This window comes from Vulpes lagopus, chromosome 2 (genome assembly GCF_018345385.1).
Source record: "Vulpes lagopus strain Blue_001 chromosome 2, ASM1834538v1, whole genome shotgun sequence".
Classification (NCBI taxonomy): domain Eukaryota; kingdom Metazoa; phylum Chordata; class Mammalia; order Carnivora; family Canidae; genus Vulpes; species Vulpes lagopus.
In genome coordinates this window covers 129132325-129149011 of record NC_054825.1, presented here as the reverse complement: position 1 = coordinate 129149011, position 16687 = coordinate 129132325, and the positions used below count along the sequence as shown (strand labels likewise).

At 43.9% G+C, this 16687-nt stretch overlaps 1 protein-coding gene across 18 annotated transcripts in view; it reads left to right on the top strand.

The window, feature by feature from the left end:
- Window positions 1-16687, top strand: part of LOC121484097 (aminopeptidase O (putative)) — a 337984-nt gene that overhangs the window by 90013 nt on the left and 231284 nt on the right. For all 18 annotated transcript variants that reach the window (XR_005985940.1, XR_005985938.1, XR_005985937.1 and 15 more), the window contains one exon: window positions 809-1054. Coding sequence is in view for 10 of the 18 variants with exons in the window: in XM_041742812.1 (XP_041598746.1) it covers window positions 809-1054 (246 nt within the window). In the remaining 8 variants the exon portion in view is untranslated. The remainder of the gene's footprint in view (window positions 1-808; window positions 1055-16687) is intronic.

Genomic DNA, 16687 nt, shown 5'->3' with positions numbered 1-16687 from the left:
GATGGCCTTTGATAAGAGCACCTAGATTACTTTTTAGTACAATGCATTGTATTCTTTTGAAAAGTTGAAATCTGTCCTATCATTTGGTTCATTATTCTACCTGAGTCCACATCTTTTATTCTAGGAAATTTCAGAATGGGATCTTTAATTTGGCTTTGCACCATCCTTAACTTTCTGAGTTATGAATTGTTTCTGATTTGGAGATTTTTTTTCCCATGGTGATATTCAAAAAGCACATTTCAGGGCAGCCTGGGTGGCTCAGCAGTTTAGCTCCGTCTTCAGCCCAGGGCCTGATCCTGGAGACCCGGGATCGAGTCCCACGTCAGGCTCCCTGCATGGAGCCTGCTTCTCCCTCTGCCTGTGTTGTGTCTCTGCCTCTCTCTCTCTCTCTCTCTGTGTGTGCTTCTTGTGAATAAATAATACATCTTAAAAACAAAAACAAAAAAACAAAAAGCATTTCAGAGGGCAGAAATTGTGCTTTTTATTTTCAGGAGGGGGTTGTTTTGTTGTTTTGAGTCTTGGGGGGATTTTCCCGTTTATTCTAAAGTAAGTAGTAAAACCTACTTTCACCTAGCTTAGATTGAAGCTACTCAGTCAATTTGGCACATCAATAGGTATTTTGACCTATAATTTTTCACTGCTGCACAGACACAGACAAGAATTCAATTGAACTCTCTTGATTGCGAGCCCCTCTAAACCACTGTCTCTTAGAAGTTGTGCATGTCTGTGAGAGTTGCTCACCTCCATGGCAACAAGAATAAACCTGATTTACCATAAAGTGCATCTGTTGATTTCGTGTTGTTCCCAGGTGTGTTGGCGTTTGTGGTCACATGGAATACCCCTGCCGCTTCCAGAATCCTTCTGCTACCACCCAGGAAGTTATTCCTCATCGGGTCTTTGCCCCGGTGTGCCTCCAGGGTGCCTGTTACGAGACCCTTTTGCCACTGGTCCGTCCTTGCCTCTCAGCAGCACACTCTGTCCTGGGAACACACCCGTTCTCCAGGCTGGACATACTCGTCGTCCCTGCCAACTTTCCAAGTCTGGGGATGGCCAGGTACGTTGTTCTATGGTGGCACTTGGATTACATGCTTCGGAAATTCTCTATTTCTTGCTTTCCCTGAGCTCTGTCAGAGCTGCCATTTGATTAGGATGATCATGCCTGGATATCTTGTTGCTGCCTTGAGGGACAGTTTGTGTGTAGACTGTACCCATGAGGGAAGGAGCCTTTGGGTGTCATGGGCCCAGTCAAATTTTACTGTCTCGAAATTAAAAGCTCACACTGTTGCTTGGATTGAAAACACATTGTGCCCCCAGAGTGATGTATGTTGGATCATGGCTGATGAGTGGCTGGTTAGCTTAGGTGGTGAGAGCATAATGCTAATGAGCCCAAGGTCATAGCTCTGGGCAGAGTAACACAACTTCTTTCCAGGGTCATGGGCTACTCGCCTAATCCTGACCAGCTGTCTCATCCATTCTCACCATTGGTCACAAGGGCAATGACTTGAGAGCCCCTCTGTCAGAGAGACTGTGGATGGATCAGTGTAAATCCATCACCACTGCTGGAAAAACAGCTCAAAGCAGATGGCCCATGGCGGGGGAGGGGAGGTGGTAGGAAGAGTCACTTGTCTTGCTACTATTTTTTAATATAGTAAATGCATTATTCTCACTGTTTTCTTAGTTTGGTTCTTTTGGAAAATCAAGACATTCAAGTTGATCCTTTCCCTCTATGTTATTTTCACCTAAAACTCATTTTTAATGCTGTGGTTCATTCAGTAATAGGTATCTGTGTTTCACTTAGCATTTTACTTGCTATGCACTCAGGATTTTACTTGGTTATATTTCTGTTTGGAAATCTTAATCATTAACAGTGAATATGCTTGACTAAGGATAGGAAAAATAAGCTCATCAAAACATGTGATTTTTAAATTTTTCCCTATTAGTCAAGGAAATTCCTGCTGCCAATTAATTTCCATGCTTTTGAACAGCTGTCATTTGTGGTGTTTTCCCTGAAAACTGCATATGTTCTTACTAAAACCCCTGAGTAGAAAAGAACTGACCAGAACATTTGCTTTTGATCTTTACTATATACATGTACTTTTTTAAAGCTGGCCGGCTATTCTTAATCTTCAAGGAGGTCTGAGAAAGTCATTTAGGCTAATTTTTTATCCTGTATTTATGAAGATAATGGGAATGTAGAAACTAGGATAATCGTATATATTTGGTTAGGTGCATCAATATTGTTTTGGATATCTATATATAGAATTTGTCTTAACAAGGAGGCTTCTTTGGTCCCTTTGAAGAGTCCGCTGGACTTAGTTTAAGGAGAATTATTGGCGAAGAAAGGGTTGTTCATTAAATGTTTCTCATTTGTACCCAGTTTTGAGGGGCTGTATTTATTTGGGAGTTTTTAGCACTTTATGAGAGTTGCAGTTTTTCAGGGCATGTTTGCTAACAGGTCCAAGTTCTGACCCGAGGAAACCAAAGGGAGAGTATTTTTCATACAGAGGACCTCATTTTCTGTAGCTCTTTCCTGACAGCAGTCAGCCAAAACCAGAATTTGTTGACCTGCAGGCCATTCTATAAAGCCTCTCTTTGAAAAAGTTTGCGTGCCCAAGCAGGTAGGCAGTGGGTTTGCTGCTTTTTGAGATATTTAAAGTGACTTAAACATGCTTAACTCTGTATTTTGAAAGTAATAAGCCTAAGAACCCTAAGGCCAAATGGTACTGGGCACAAATGTCAGAAAATGTGGTGGTGATAATAACTCAGCAGCAACAAGACTGCCTTTATGCTTAAAAACAGAAGAACCGTACATTTAAAAATTTGTGGTTGGTTGTCAAGTATCATTTTTCCCTCATTTTTTTTTCTTTCTTTTTAGACTGTGGAAGTAGTCTGCCCTGGTCTAGATGTTTTCCTGGGCTTAGTTACTGTCCCCATATTTGAGCTATTGAGGGGGAATTGTGGTATCTTCCACTCCTAGTTGGGGGTAGCGGGGGGTGGGGTGGGGGGAAGCACTCTGTTTTTCCTAACTCTGGACTAAATTGATTCCACTTGCTTGGCTTGACTCTCGCGGGATCCTAACACCTTGAGCCACATGCGACTGAGCGGGGTTTATGACTCAGCTGGCTCCCGGGGCCCTGCTGCCTGATTTATGGTCGGGGCTTTGCTTGGGGCTCTGTAAAAGCAAAGCTGCAACAAAAAATGACGGTCTTGTAGGTCACCTCTGTACCCTAACCCGGAACGGAGAAATCTGAAGTCTAGTAGGAGCCATCCAAAAAGATCTCTGTTCTGAAACTTGCCATTGTCTTCTTCATTGTAATGCACTAGAGATCAAAGGATTTCTTGGTAGATTAAATGGTTCTTTGCTGAGTTCACGTTTTATAAACATGTATGCAAGATCATAAATTCCATACCTCTGGATTTCTTTAGTGATTAGGTCTTAATCATAATGAATACCATTTTATACCATTGTAGTATTCTTTTTTGATGAATGGAGTTAAACATTCCCACATGAACTAAAATGGATAGATTGTTAGTAACCATTTTGAAGAGTTTTCAAAATTTTTGGATGATATCCGTAAAGATTTCACTATGTTTATGATATTACATATCATAGTTGGTATGGATAATCTTAAAACTCTCTTTTTTGGAGCCTGATCCCAATATTTCAATAAAGTGGGGAGAAACACTCTTTTATAATTTGAATGTATGATAATGACAAATCAATTTATAGGAAGGTAAGTGGCACAGAGACAACATTTTGGAATTTGGAATGCTTTTCAAAACCTAGCAGTAACTAGACTATTTCTCAAAACTGCACGTCATAGTTTTTTGTCACTTTTTGTTACGAGAGGAACCATTACGTATCCTTTCTCCCCCCTCCTTTTCTCAGTCACATCTCTCCAGGGGAGAGAGGTTTTCATTCTATTCTGATTCTGAGAAAAATCCCTAGTTTGCCTTTAAGACACTACTGACTAGTTCCAGTCCCATAATTTTCTCACTTAGTGTGTGTAGGCTTTCTGTTTTTGTTTCGTTTTGCTTGTGCCTTCCATAGGCTGAGTCTTCCATATAAGGAGCTGTGGAGTGTACCTTTCTTGGATTGAGTAATATGGTGTCTAACAAAAGATATGAATGCATTTAGAGTGAATCTCCAATGTGGAGACCCACTCTCTTCATGTTTATTTTTTATTTTTTTTCACGTTTAATTATAATTAGTGTTCTGCCATTTTCATTGTAGTCTCATATTTTCTCAGGTGTTTCAGCTAGAGATTGACTAGTAAGCCTCATTTCCCAAGTATTGAGAAATACATGAAAGGAGCTCATCATCATGCTTACACTCTTTGTTATAATAATAATAATGTTAATGAAATAATATCCTGGAACCAGATTTATGACAGTTGCTTAAAAATTAACACCTCAGTCTTACCTCTGCCCGTGTTTATAATAAATGCCTTGGTTCACCATTTGTCTTTCAGCAACTTACAATTACATGTCATGGGGCATAATTAGGTTGCAGAACTATCTTGCTGACATCCAAATACATTCTTTTTTTCCCCCCCTCCTCTATTTGAATTTCAAGAATCTCTTGCAAACCATTTCAGAGTGGTTTTATGTTTAGCGTACAGTATAAAAAAGCTGTGTTTTCTGTGACTCTACTTCCTGGCTGTACCATTTGCATGTGGCTTCACCCCTGGTTCCCCTTGGAAAATTGGGGGGAAAAAAGTGTGGTTGACATTAGGTGATAATTCTGCTTTGAGTTGTTTTTCCATTGGTTTCATACCAGATTGTCTTGTTCGTTTGTTCACTGTTTATTTATTCATCTGTTCATCCTTCCAGTAAATTTCTTTTAAGCACATACTATGTACCAGGTGGGATTTAAGATGCTGAGTCTGTAGGGGTGAACAAGATTTATGTGATCTCTGTCATCACAGAACTTATATTCTAGTTAGAGGAGAGAATTGTTTACTTAAAAACCAGGAACTAAGCTGTATGCTATGAACCAAGTCATTGACAGAGTGATTGTTAGGGTCGGGGCAAAGAAAGACTTCTTAAAGAGAGGCAAGTGCTATGAGACTGGAGAACAGAAAGGAGCCAGGCTTGTGACAATCTGGTGGAAAAACAACCCAGGCTGCGGGGAGATTAGGTCCAAAGGCCCCAAGGTGAGAACCACTGAAATGGGCTAGAGAAGCAACAAGAAGGCCAGTGTGTCTGGAAGGCAATGAGCTTTTAGAGTGGCTTTTCTTCATTCCCTCCTTACATGCCAGGAGATTGCATGGCCCTTCAGGTCTTGGGTCACTGGGCAGTATGAGGAGGGCTGGGAAGAGCCACCAAGAAATGGCAGATGTTGAGTGGGGATTGATGGTTCTGGGCATCAGGTATTACCGGGAGAGAGTCCCAAGAGAGGTCAAGTCTTTTCTCAGTTTCATGAGGATCAGCAGTGCCATACTGTTTTGTGATTGGCTGGTTAGAACCCGACTTGGCCTAGCAACTGCTGTCCTTTAGCAGAATTCTCCACTGCAGGGGCATCAGAGCACCTGGCGCAAGGACTGCCCATTCTCCTTTGTGGAGCAGGGAGAAAACAGTCCCAGGCCACCACGTTTCCTTTCCCCTGTGGCTGCTGATTGATTCTTTCCCAGCTTTTTTGACATGTTAGGTCACAGGGAGGGAGGCAGTGTTTATATATTTGGTTGCCCTAATTTTTAAGTTTCTCAAAGACTGAACAAAAATAGGACTGATAAAGAACAGCGAGAAATAATCATCAGTTACTTACATATCTTCAGGGTGCTCTGCAGCAGGGAAAGACTATAAATATAAAGCTCCCTACTCTACATGGCTTGTTCTAAAAGATGTGATTGTGCAATAGAAGGCTTCTGGGTACTTATCCTAGTTCCTGACTATTGCAGGCACAGTTTTCTCAAGTACCTCAATTTGGGAATGAACAGTGCGCACATACATGCCCAAGAGTGCGCGTCACCAGCTTTCCCTCCGCCCCCTCCTCCTGGGGTTAGACAGGGTGTTGTCCTGTTTATTCTTATCTCCCAGCCAATGTGTAATAGAATAAGCAAAACATAACATGCTGGTACAAAGGGCCTTTTTTTTTGCAGCCTTCTAATTGTGCTCCTTTCTGCCAGGGAAGGAAGCAGTCATAAATTTCTGTCATTATCTTAAGTAGTAAGGTTCCACAGCTTTGGGAATTTTTCTTTCTTGTTCTTTGTTAGCTTCTACTTGAATTTTTTGATCCTCCCCTCCCCAAACCGAAACTGGCATATTTTTAAACAGTCCTTTAAATCTGGGGGGATGTGACCCCATGGTTTTAAGGCAGGACACAACCATAGTGGTTCTTTCCTTTGGGCATCTGATTTGAGCTGTAGACGAGTGCACCTTTCTCTCCACCAGGGCTGCCAGCCCTTCCGCTCTCTTTGATGTGCTGAGGATTTGGAGGGCATCTATGTGTGGGTTTTGTTTCTTTGTTATTGTGCTTTGTTTCCCAAACTCTCAAATTCTCACATTTCTTTCTGAATTTTAAAAAATATTTTGAAGGGGCATTTTGTTCCCCTGTTTTCCAGTGCAGTTCTTCTCTGTTTTTTTAAGTAGGTGGGTGTGAATGATAGAAAGCAGCTCGTACCATCCTTCTCTTTTTCCTACAAGACTTTCATCCTTTGTTCACTGGCATCCTTGCCACTGCTATGGTGATGAACCAGTGGGTGAGTAGTGAGGTCCATGCCAGGAGGCAAACTCACAAGCATCCCCTTTGCTTTCTCTGTGTTCATGTCTCCATTTCATTTTTTAAAGATTATTTATTTATTTGAGAGAGAGAGAGAGTGGAGCATGTGAGAATACAAGTGGGGGGTGGATAGGTACAGAGGCAGAGGGAGAAGCAGCCTCTCCACTGAGCAGGGAGCCTGAACCTGGGACCCAATCCCAGGACCTTGGGATCATGACCTGTGCTGAAAGCAGAGGCTTAACTGACTGAGCCGCCCAGGCTCCCCTTCTTTTAGTTTTTGATCTTTCTTTTTCTCTTTCTTTTTTAAAGATTACTTATTTATTTATTCATGAGAGAGACACAGAGAGAGAGGCAGAGACAGAGGCAGAGGGAGAAGCAGGCTCCATGCAGGGAGCCTGACATGGGACTCGATCCCGGGTCTCCAGGATCATGCCCCAGGCTGAAGGTGGCACTAAACTGCTGAGCCACCCGGGCTGCCCTTTATTTTTCTTCTTGATAAAATTATCTGACTTTGTTTCCCTCCTGTCTTATAGAGAAGGTTCTACTGTGTTCTAGTTCTCGTGTTTTTCTTTCTTGAAATAGAAACTGGTATTGCTAAGGTTATGTTCTTCTGGGTCTCTGAAAGCCCTCTGCTGTGATTATTGGTTACTTCTGACAATACCAGTTTACCCCGAATGAGGCAGGTAGTGAGGAGGTGTACATATGCTCCATTTTTCATGGCGCAGGTGCAAGAGGATCTCTGAGGTCCCTAAGTCACGTAGAGCTGGCCAGTTGGAGAGAAAAGTAGGAGGGTCTCATCGTAGGATGGCTCTCAGAGTCTGGGGTTCAGACTTAGGTGAGTGTTTTCTGTAGCTCTCTCTGAGGCTTGTGTATTTGCTTCAGGGTCTGTCCATGGAAATCATAGTGTCATGAAGACCGGCACTTACCGTAGGCTCATTTTGAGGCAGCCACAGAATCTGGGTACCAGGCAAATTCTTGGATCACATGAGTATGTTGGGGCCTGGCTCGCTCTTTCTCTTCTGTTGGAACAACAGCAGCGTGAACTCACAGCTTTTGGCTTAACCAGAATGTTCTTGCCATCAAACAGCTGCGCTGCTTGTCAGACCCAGAAGTAGCATTTTATCATCATTACGCCACAATTCCTCACCCTCTGAAAGATTACGCTTAAGTGTTTTGTTTTCTTTGAACTGTACTCCACACACATAGACTGACAGTCCTACCTTCACAGAACACTACTGGGGCCATCCTTCAAGAGAAGTTGTCAGGCCTTTGAAAGGCCTTCCTGGAACAATCATCCCTCTGCCTACATGTGTAATCTTCTTCTCTCCATAGGCCCCTAATCTCTTCCAGCCCTTGAGCCTGAGATGGCCATTCGGCACTACCTTTCCCTTTTTCCATTGCAAAGAAAAGCTTTTTATTTCACCTTGCACCTCCCACTTATTTCTCCACAGAAGCATCATTACTGAAGCATCCATTCCCATTATGGAAGCATCCATTCCCTGTGTGAAAAAGAACAATAGAATTCCATGCGTAAAGTTGCCAGAGTTGGAATATTCCCAATCTTGTGGGCTCTCGCTCCTCAGACCACTATACAGAGAGAGTAAATGCTACCATCTTCTGGACTGTGTTACATATATACATGGGCATGGAGCTGTGTATGTATTTCTTTGAAGGCTAGACTCCTTTGAGGGAAAACACCAGCTCTGGAAACCATCCTCAATCAAGGCACTGTGTATGAATAGCTCTACTCGGTGGGAACATTGCTTCTGTTGTATTACAGCCAGTGGTACCTGGAGCCCGCTGACATCTGAGCCACAGAGGCCTGTGTGCATAAAGTGGGTAAGGAGTAGCCTTGTCACTTTACCCCACCCCTGAAATATAGCTGAAAGAGTATAGTGGCTACCTTTTGTTGAAAAGTAGTGTTCACTTTAAAAGGCCAAAGATGTAAGGAGGTGCTCCTTTAAAAAATGGATTACTTTTTGGGAAATTGATTACTTTGTGGGATTTGTGGGTATAATGCAAAAGTTCACCCTGGTTTAACCCGAGTAGAGCTTGGAGAAGAACATGTTATATTTCTTGGTTAACTACCCATGCTATTTATAGAGGTGACTCCTCAGAAAGTCTAGACATTGTTTCGGGAAGACAGAATGCCAAATCTGCCCTTCACTTTCCCAGTTAGCTTGCTGAAAATAACCACCTCCTCTTCTCAAAATGGGGAAAATGGGAATCTTAGAATTCCATTTCAGGAGAGCGTGAATGATACTTGGGCTCCCTGGCCAGGAATTAGAAAGGGCAAGGAGAGAGGGTGCTCTTGTGACTCTGGGGACCTACCCCAGGCCTTGCTCCTCACTGGCCAGCTTGCTGAATTGTGGGGACTGTGGTTGACAGATCCTTATTTTTGAGTTGGCCTCCTCCAAGCAGAGACCCTGAAAACTTTCTGAGAGTGAGCCAGCTGCAGCTTCTGGCTCTTAGCGCACATATGCCATTTCTGAACATCCTATGGAAAGCTGGCAGTTGGAAAGGCCAGGATGGGCAAAGCCATGAACTCATTTGGTAGACGTGTATCAGTGGGCAGGTGTGATGAATGCTGATGATTCTGTGGCTATGAGGAAACAGGAGACCTTTAGTCTGAATTAGGGTTTTCTATAGCAGGTTCCAGGGAAGACTAGTTTTGTGGAATGTTAGTAATGTGGGAAAAGGAACTATGGCTTAATTAATTTAGGAAATGAATGGATTAAACAGAGTTAAAATGGAGTCTCTGCTGGAGGACTTCTAAGAAAGCCTTTAATATCATTATTATCTTGATTTAATATCCTGGTGTGTATGTGCCTGTTGAAGAGAGGGCCAGAAGGTACAATATTCCTCTGTGTGTTGTGCCCAGGGATTCCCCCTCAATAGTGTGCTTTCCATGGGACCATCACGGTCTCCAAGACACCACATCCTCAAAACAAACCTTTGAGAAGTGATTTCATTCCAAAGTATCTTGGAGTCCATTGTACAGCTGGCTATGGAATCCACCTTTCATTGTATGAGTGTCACTTGAAGACCTGCTGTGTGTCAGGCCCTGGGAGGGCCCTTGCTTTATCTCAGTGAGGAAGCTGGGCTCATAACTCAGTGCAGAAGGCCCCACACTTTTCTGATTATACATCTCTTTTTGAACAATCACCCCTTCATTTATTTATATGTGTTTATAAGTTGTATTTAGTGCAGTGTTTATATAGTAGGTACACTAAAAAATACACACAAATATAGAAATTTAGAAGGACGAGAAAAAATATTTTTAAAGATTTATTCATTTTTGAGAGGGGGAGAGAGAGAGTACAAACAGAAGAGACAGAGGGAGAGGGAAATCTCAAATGGATTGCACCAAGCCCAGAGCCCCACACAGGGCTCCATCCCACAACCCTGAGATTACAACCTGAGCCGAAACCAAGAATTGGATGCTTAACCTGCTGCACCAGGTACCCAGGGAAAATTTTTTAAAGAATTTCTGTGTCTTCTTGTACCCCAGCAGATGGGATTCCTTAAACCGGGGTCCCACCACAGAGACTCTGATTCAGTGGGTCTACAGTAGGGTCTCAGCATCTGCAGTGTTAACACATTCATGCCAGTGATTCAGCTCATGTGCTAGAGAGCAGTGGTTTGGTGGGGACTTTGTGGGGGTTGGTGGGCATCTCTGAATAGGTTATGTATCTCTTGGGAAACTTTCAGACTCCATACCCTGCCATCTTCTTGCAGGTGAGAATGTCAGACTGAGGAAAGAAGACAGTGGGGAAGTTCCATAGTGATGCTCCCTGCTTGTCTGTTACTCCTAAGGAAGGTATGTTTCCAAACATACCCACTGGGCCCAGTGACAGGCGGGGATCCCAGGCAAGTCACTGGGCCTCCCTGGCCTAGTTTTCTTCTTTCAAAAAGTGAGGGGTTGATTTGGAATCGTCTGCAGAGTGTCTCTTAGAACGCTAACATTCTCTGATTTAATTAGGTTTGAGTTTTTATGTTGAACAGGGGTGGAGGTGATTCAGTTTCATTCAGCAATTTACATCCACATACATTTTCTTTTTGATATAAGACCTAGTTAGATCATAAGCCTGGGATTTTCTTGTCCTCCTTGGGCAGTGTACTCCACCTAAACAGCAGTGGGCGTTTAATTTTTAGGCCCCCAAGCAGAAGGTTCAGAAGAGGCCTCGCCTACTCCTGGTTAATTGCAAAATAAACAGATCTCAAGGGCAGGGGCCCCTTCCTTTCATAATAACTGCCTCTGCTCAGTGCACCATCAGTGCAAAGCAGCACTTCCAAATACCACACCAGGTGAGTGCTCCATGGATGAAGCCTTTATCCTCTAGCCCAGATATTTACAGCTGGGACCCCTTCCCCTCCCCTCTGAGATGGCAGCTAACTTGTTTCCCCCACTCCCTGTTTTTAGCCTCCAGATACTTCCATTTGCAAGCTAATAAGTTGCACGTACATATGTTTGAACAGTTGTCAGGCTTGTCTGCCTCTCAAACTGTGCTTTGGTTTAAAACAAACAACAACAGAGAACCCAAAGGAGGGGATGGATGAAGACATTTTAGTTGTACCTGCAGGTGGTGTTGTTTTGACCTTGACAGTCAGTTTTAAACGACCTGTCAAGCACCTTTGTGTGCTCTTGGGCACACCCACCTGGAAGATATTATATCCCCTAAGCTTTATGTGCCCCAGCAGGCAGGCACCAGGTCCCTGGATTTTGTTTTCATCCATAGAGGGTTAATGCATGCATGGCAGGGCTTTACTGAGAAGGGGCCCAGCTACAAACACTGTTTTCATTTAATTCTGATTTCTCTTCTCTCTTGGCCTAACCGTCCCTGCCCTCAGGCCCTCCCCGCCTCCCCAGTTCCCTCCAGACTCCCGCCACCCCCTATCAGCCTTCCCTGCTCTCTCACCCCTCTGTTTGGCTTCAAACCATTTATTTCTGGCTTTGATACCTTCTTGCAGAGCTGCAACCAATCAGGAGATTAGGCCCCCAGAGCTGAGTGGGGCACACTGCCTGGTAGGGGGCTCCAGCCCCAGGCCACTGCAGGAAATCGGGCCCAGAAAGCTTGCCAGCCTCCAGGACCCTCCAGCTTGGCTCCTTACCGTCCGGTGACCAGATTCCCTAGGGTAGGGGGCAGGGGCCCCTCTGCTTCAGTGCTGTCTGGGAAGACATGTTTGGGAATGATTTTGACCTTACCTCCGTGGTCCAGGGTCCTCTGTTGCAGCTGTTTGAGATTTATCTTTTTTAACTTTGAGTCTTCCCTCTGCTTTCTGAGCCATACATGGTGGTGCTGCAAGTTGGGGTGAGAATAGTGAATGGACAAATGAAGAGAGCCCATTGGATTCAGCCTCGTGCCAAACTGGGCCAGGATTGTTTCAAAATATTCAAGGATACAGATGATGGGTCTTTACCTGGGAATGCCTCTTCCTTGGCATCCATGCCTGAGGCCCCGAGTTATTGAAGGAAGTCTGTTCTCTGTTTCTAAAAGAAGAGATAACAGAGCAGGTACTTGTTCTCAAGACCAAACGTGTATCTTATTGCTCTTGTAGTACTTCCTCCAAAGTCTGAAAGAAACAGGCCCAGACCTAGATAGTCACCTAACCACCATCGGCACCATCACTGTGTTCACAGAAACTGTGAACTGTTCTGTACAGGAACCTTGTACTTAAGATTGATACCCGTCCCTTCGTGAGACTTCCCAGTATGGAATGAATGTTAGAGGAGGCTGAGGCCTGTGTGGTGTGGGAGTGACTGGACTGGGTCTCCCATCGTAGGAGGAACCTGGTCTCAGAGAATGGAAGAGAAGCAGAAGTATGGGTGAGAAAATGGCATTACTGTGTGTGCCCCTGCACTTCCCTTGGGTCTTTGAGCCTTCACACAGGGTTCAGTTTGGTCCAAGCTGCTTGAGTTGCATTTTTGTCATTTACAACCCGGGACCCTCACTAATTTACAAGGGCTCCTTTTTCACCTGTACAAACAAGCATCATTAGACCTTAGGATTGAAAAGAGGAGTCGGTGGCTTTGAGCAACTTGGGATCCTTTTCCTTCTGATTCTCTAGGGGTGATATCACCTGGGCAACTCTTTACAGCTTGCAGAGTGTCTTCATATATATTTTTTCCCCCCTCATTTGAACTTCACAGACAAGCTCTCAGCCCTGCTAGGGCCTAGCTGTCACAGGTTCCCCACAGCTTCCTTCAGGACTGGCCCCACCCTGGCTCTCCAGCATGGCATTGCTCCTGCTTGGAGAGGCCGCTCTGGATAGCCACTGCTGTGATTTCCCATCCCCCAGGCAGGGTAAGCTCTGCTTTCCATTCAGCCCTGTAGTTTATCTTGTGGGGTGATGAGTCTCAGCAGGCGCTGACAGCCTGGATCAGGGCCTAGGCCTCTGTGACTTTTGGCCTCTGAGGTGTAGGGCAAGTGGATTCTAACAATGGGTTTGCTTGAGCTGAGGGGTAGAAACCTGTAGACCCATATGTGCATGGGTTGTAAGCTAAGCAAGGGCAAGCCCCGGGCAACCAAGTACACTTAATATCTTTTCCTTTGGTTTATTTCACTTTGGTTAGCCTTTTGAACCGTCGTGCTGTTACTGCGTGCTTTTTCTTTTTCTTTTTTAAAAAGATTTATTTATTTATTTATGATAGACATAGAGAGAGAGACAGAGAGGCACAGAGACACAGGAGGAGGGAGAAGCAGGCTCCATGCCGGGAGCCCGATGTGGGACTCGACCCAGGACTCCAGGATTGCGCCCTGGGCCAAAGGCAGGCACCAAACCGCTGAGCCACCCAGGGATCCCCAACTGAGTGCTTTTTCAAAGCTGGTACCAGTCCTCCCTCCACCCCAACCTCCAGATGCCATGTGAGATGATGGAAAGACACTCAGGTTTTAGAGAGGACTTTTGAGAAGGACTGGATGTTATGTGCCATGGACTTGTGGAACTCAGCCCAGTTACTCCTTTGTAAGATCTCATGACTGCTCACCTCTGGGACTCTTCCTTTTCTCATTAGATAAGATCATGTGTGACCTACCTGGTGCAGTAGTCTCTTGGCAAATACTGGTCTCTTGCTTCAGAAAGCTTGGAGAAATTTGGTAGTTTTGTGGATCAAAAAACACCTTAGAGTGGCTCTTTATTAGGGTGAATCACGAACTTTAAGATCCCTATCAACCCAATCTCCATGATCCTCTGAAATAATAGCTCCAGGGAGAAAATAAAAATAGGTGTGTTAAGTTACAATGGTAATATGAAAACATGAACGGTTTGTTACAAAAAGTCATTGAGTCCAGATTTCTCAGACTGTTCAAATGGAATTTCTCAATTCAATGAAGGAGCATTTTAGAGTAGCACTTGCATTCTTGTTAGGTTTCCCTTCAAGGATATAGCTTGAACTTTAGTAGTTTACATGGTGGTTTTTCTCTCCCCCCCCTCTCCCACCAAAGTTGAAGAAGTCAGTAGAATAAAACCACCGGACATCTTTGGTTCAGGTCAAATGCATTTCTTAGTTCCTTTTTCACATCTAAAAGAAATCCTGATCAGGGCACCCTGGTGGTGCAGCGGTTTAGCGCCGCCTGCAGCCCAGGGTGTGATCCTGGAGACCCAGGATCGAGTCCCACGTCAGGCTCCCTGCATGGAGCCTGCTTCTCCCTCTGCCTGTGTCTCTGCCTCTCTCTGTGTGTCTCTCATGATAAATAAATAAAATCTTAAAAAAAAAAAAAAAGAAATCCTGATCATCTGGGGATGTGTGGCTCAAATCAAGTCAGAGGGTGAGTCCACCCTCTGGACTCAACTGGACTGTCCAAGCCCCCCGGGGCTCTGGGTCCGCCAGTTGGAGAAAATTCTGTGACCTTGACCTCTTTTCCTGTCATTTATGGATTGGAGATGGAGCCCTGTCTACTCCTGAGGCAGCTGTGTCTGGTCTGTTCTTGGTGGTGTCAGAGGCATTATCTGACCTGTGCTTAAAAGGACCAGGTGAGGTAAACTTCCAAAATCTGTGTCATCACACCTGCCACTTCCAAATGGAGCCAGAGGGGCTCCGAGACAGGAAGAAGGCCAGGATGGAGGGGGTGAGCAGTGGCAGGTGGGGTGACATCCTACTCTGTTCTGATGTGAATGCCAGCCCTGCTCAGGCTGCCTTCCCAAGGCCCCTCTCCAGAAGTACACACAGCATTTTGTAAAGTGTACCCACCGGTGTTGGTTGACATATTCCTGAAGGCCAGAGTGGGAATGGTTTAAGATGCTTTTGCAAAGCAGTCAGCCTAAAAGGGCCTTGGAATCATAAGTTTCTTTAGTGCAATTGTTTTCTAGTTTTGTTCCTTACCTCTGTTCCCACCTCCCTTATTCCTCATCATTCCATATGTACTTGTAGCAGTTTTTTTATATAACTTCTTGTATCTCTTCGTGCAATGCAATAAAACTATATAGACTTTACTCCTCTTCCCTTTTCTTATACAAAAGGAGGCAGAGCACACACCCTGTTTACTCTGTGCTTTTTATCACTTAACATTACGTCCTTAACATTACGTTTCTACTAAGTCTTAGTGAGTTCTCTTTCTGTCTCATTCTCTTTTTTAATTTAGTGGCATGGTGTTCTATTCTGAGGATGTTTTCCAAAATACAGGTCTTTGAGTCCCCTCCCCACCCCCATCCCACTATTTTACTATTGTAAACAATGTTGCACGGAGGACTTGGTGCACTCTGAAGAGTCCGTAAATACACAAAGTTTCCGTTAATAAATCTGCCAGGTCATGGGGTTTAGGGATGTGCCTGCATCTTATTTAGCCCCCAGTAGTGCTGTAACCACAGGTGGAACCACATGAGGTTTTTGTTTGGGGAAATTTCAAAGGCAAATATTAGCACTTTTGTGTGGCTCACCAAAATGTGGAGGAACCTAAATGCAAAAAAAGCTAGGATGGGAATTAGAATAGTAAGTCTTCACCTCAAAACCAACATTTCATTGTTAGGCTCTGGCTCACTTAGACCAGTCTTGTCAAAGCCAGTGGATGACCCCCTTCGCAGCATTTGGTAATGATGATGGTATTCTTCAGATTTCTGAATTTCAACAATTGTGATGTTGTATTCTCCTGTTCTCAGTAACTTCAGAAATATAGAGAACCTCTTTTTCCAAAATGAATGTACATATTTGACATTTTTAAATAATATCAAGAAATGCCATTTGTTTTTCTGGTTAAGAGAGCTAAGTATTATTTATACAGTTTGGGCTATTGATTTTATTTATTTGGGTTGCACCCCACTGCTGAGTGAGTGGTTATAGTTGGTGGAGGGACCTGCAGCTGGGCTTCCAGAAGCCCAGTGTTTATTCCAGAGATGTGGAGGTGAGTGAGCAAGAAGTTGGGCTGAGCCCAGGCTAAAAGGTCAGCAACCCATCTTATAAAATAATGCTGATGTGCAGGTTTCAAATTACACAGTTTGAAAGAGGAAAAGGGAAAATATTTTTTAACCTTGTAGAGAAAAAAATGAAGGGGAGAGCTAATGCTCTCTCTCTCTCTCTCTCTCTCTCTCTCTCTCTCTCTCTTTTTATTTTTTAAAGGAGGATGTTGAGAAGACAGATTTTTAATAGTTTTAATCTTCAGACTTGGGCAGAAGGCCAAGCATGCTCTGAAAACAGAAAAAGTGGAATGAAATGCCAGAAAGGGAAATGGAAAGTAGTGGGATATGCAAACAACCAAATGTGACCAAATTTCCAGGCTTCTCAAGGAATGGGTTGGATTGTAGCAGAGTTGCTGAAAACATTTTTTTTTTTAAGTTCAGATAAATGTCCATATACCACCCCCCCACATAATTCTAGAACATATCACCCAAAACTCAATTTTAAACAGTAAGCAGAGCCTAGGCTGCTACCCCATTATGGTTTCATGTTGGCTCCAATAATCTAATTTTTTTCGGTGACATCAATGGGAGGTAAGCAAGGGACGTGATTTATCTCAGCTTTAATAAGGCATG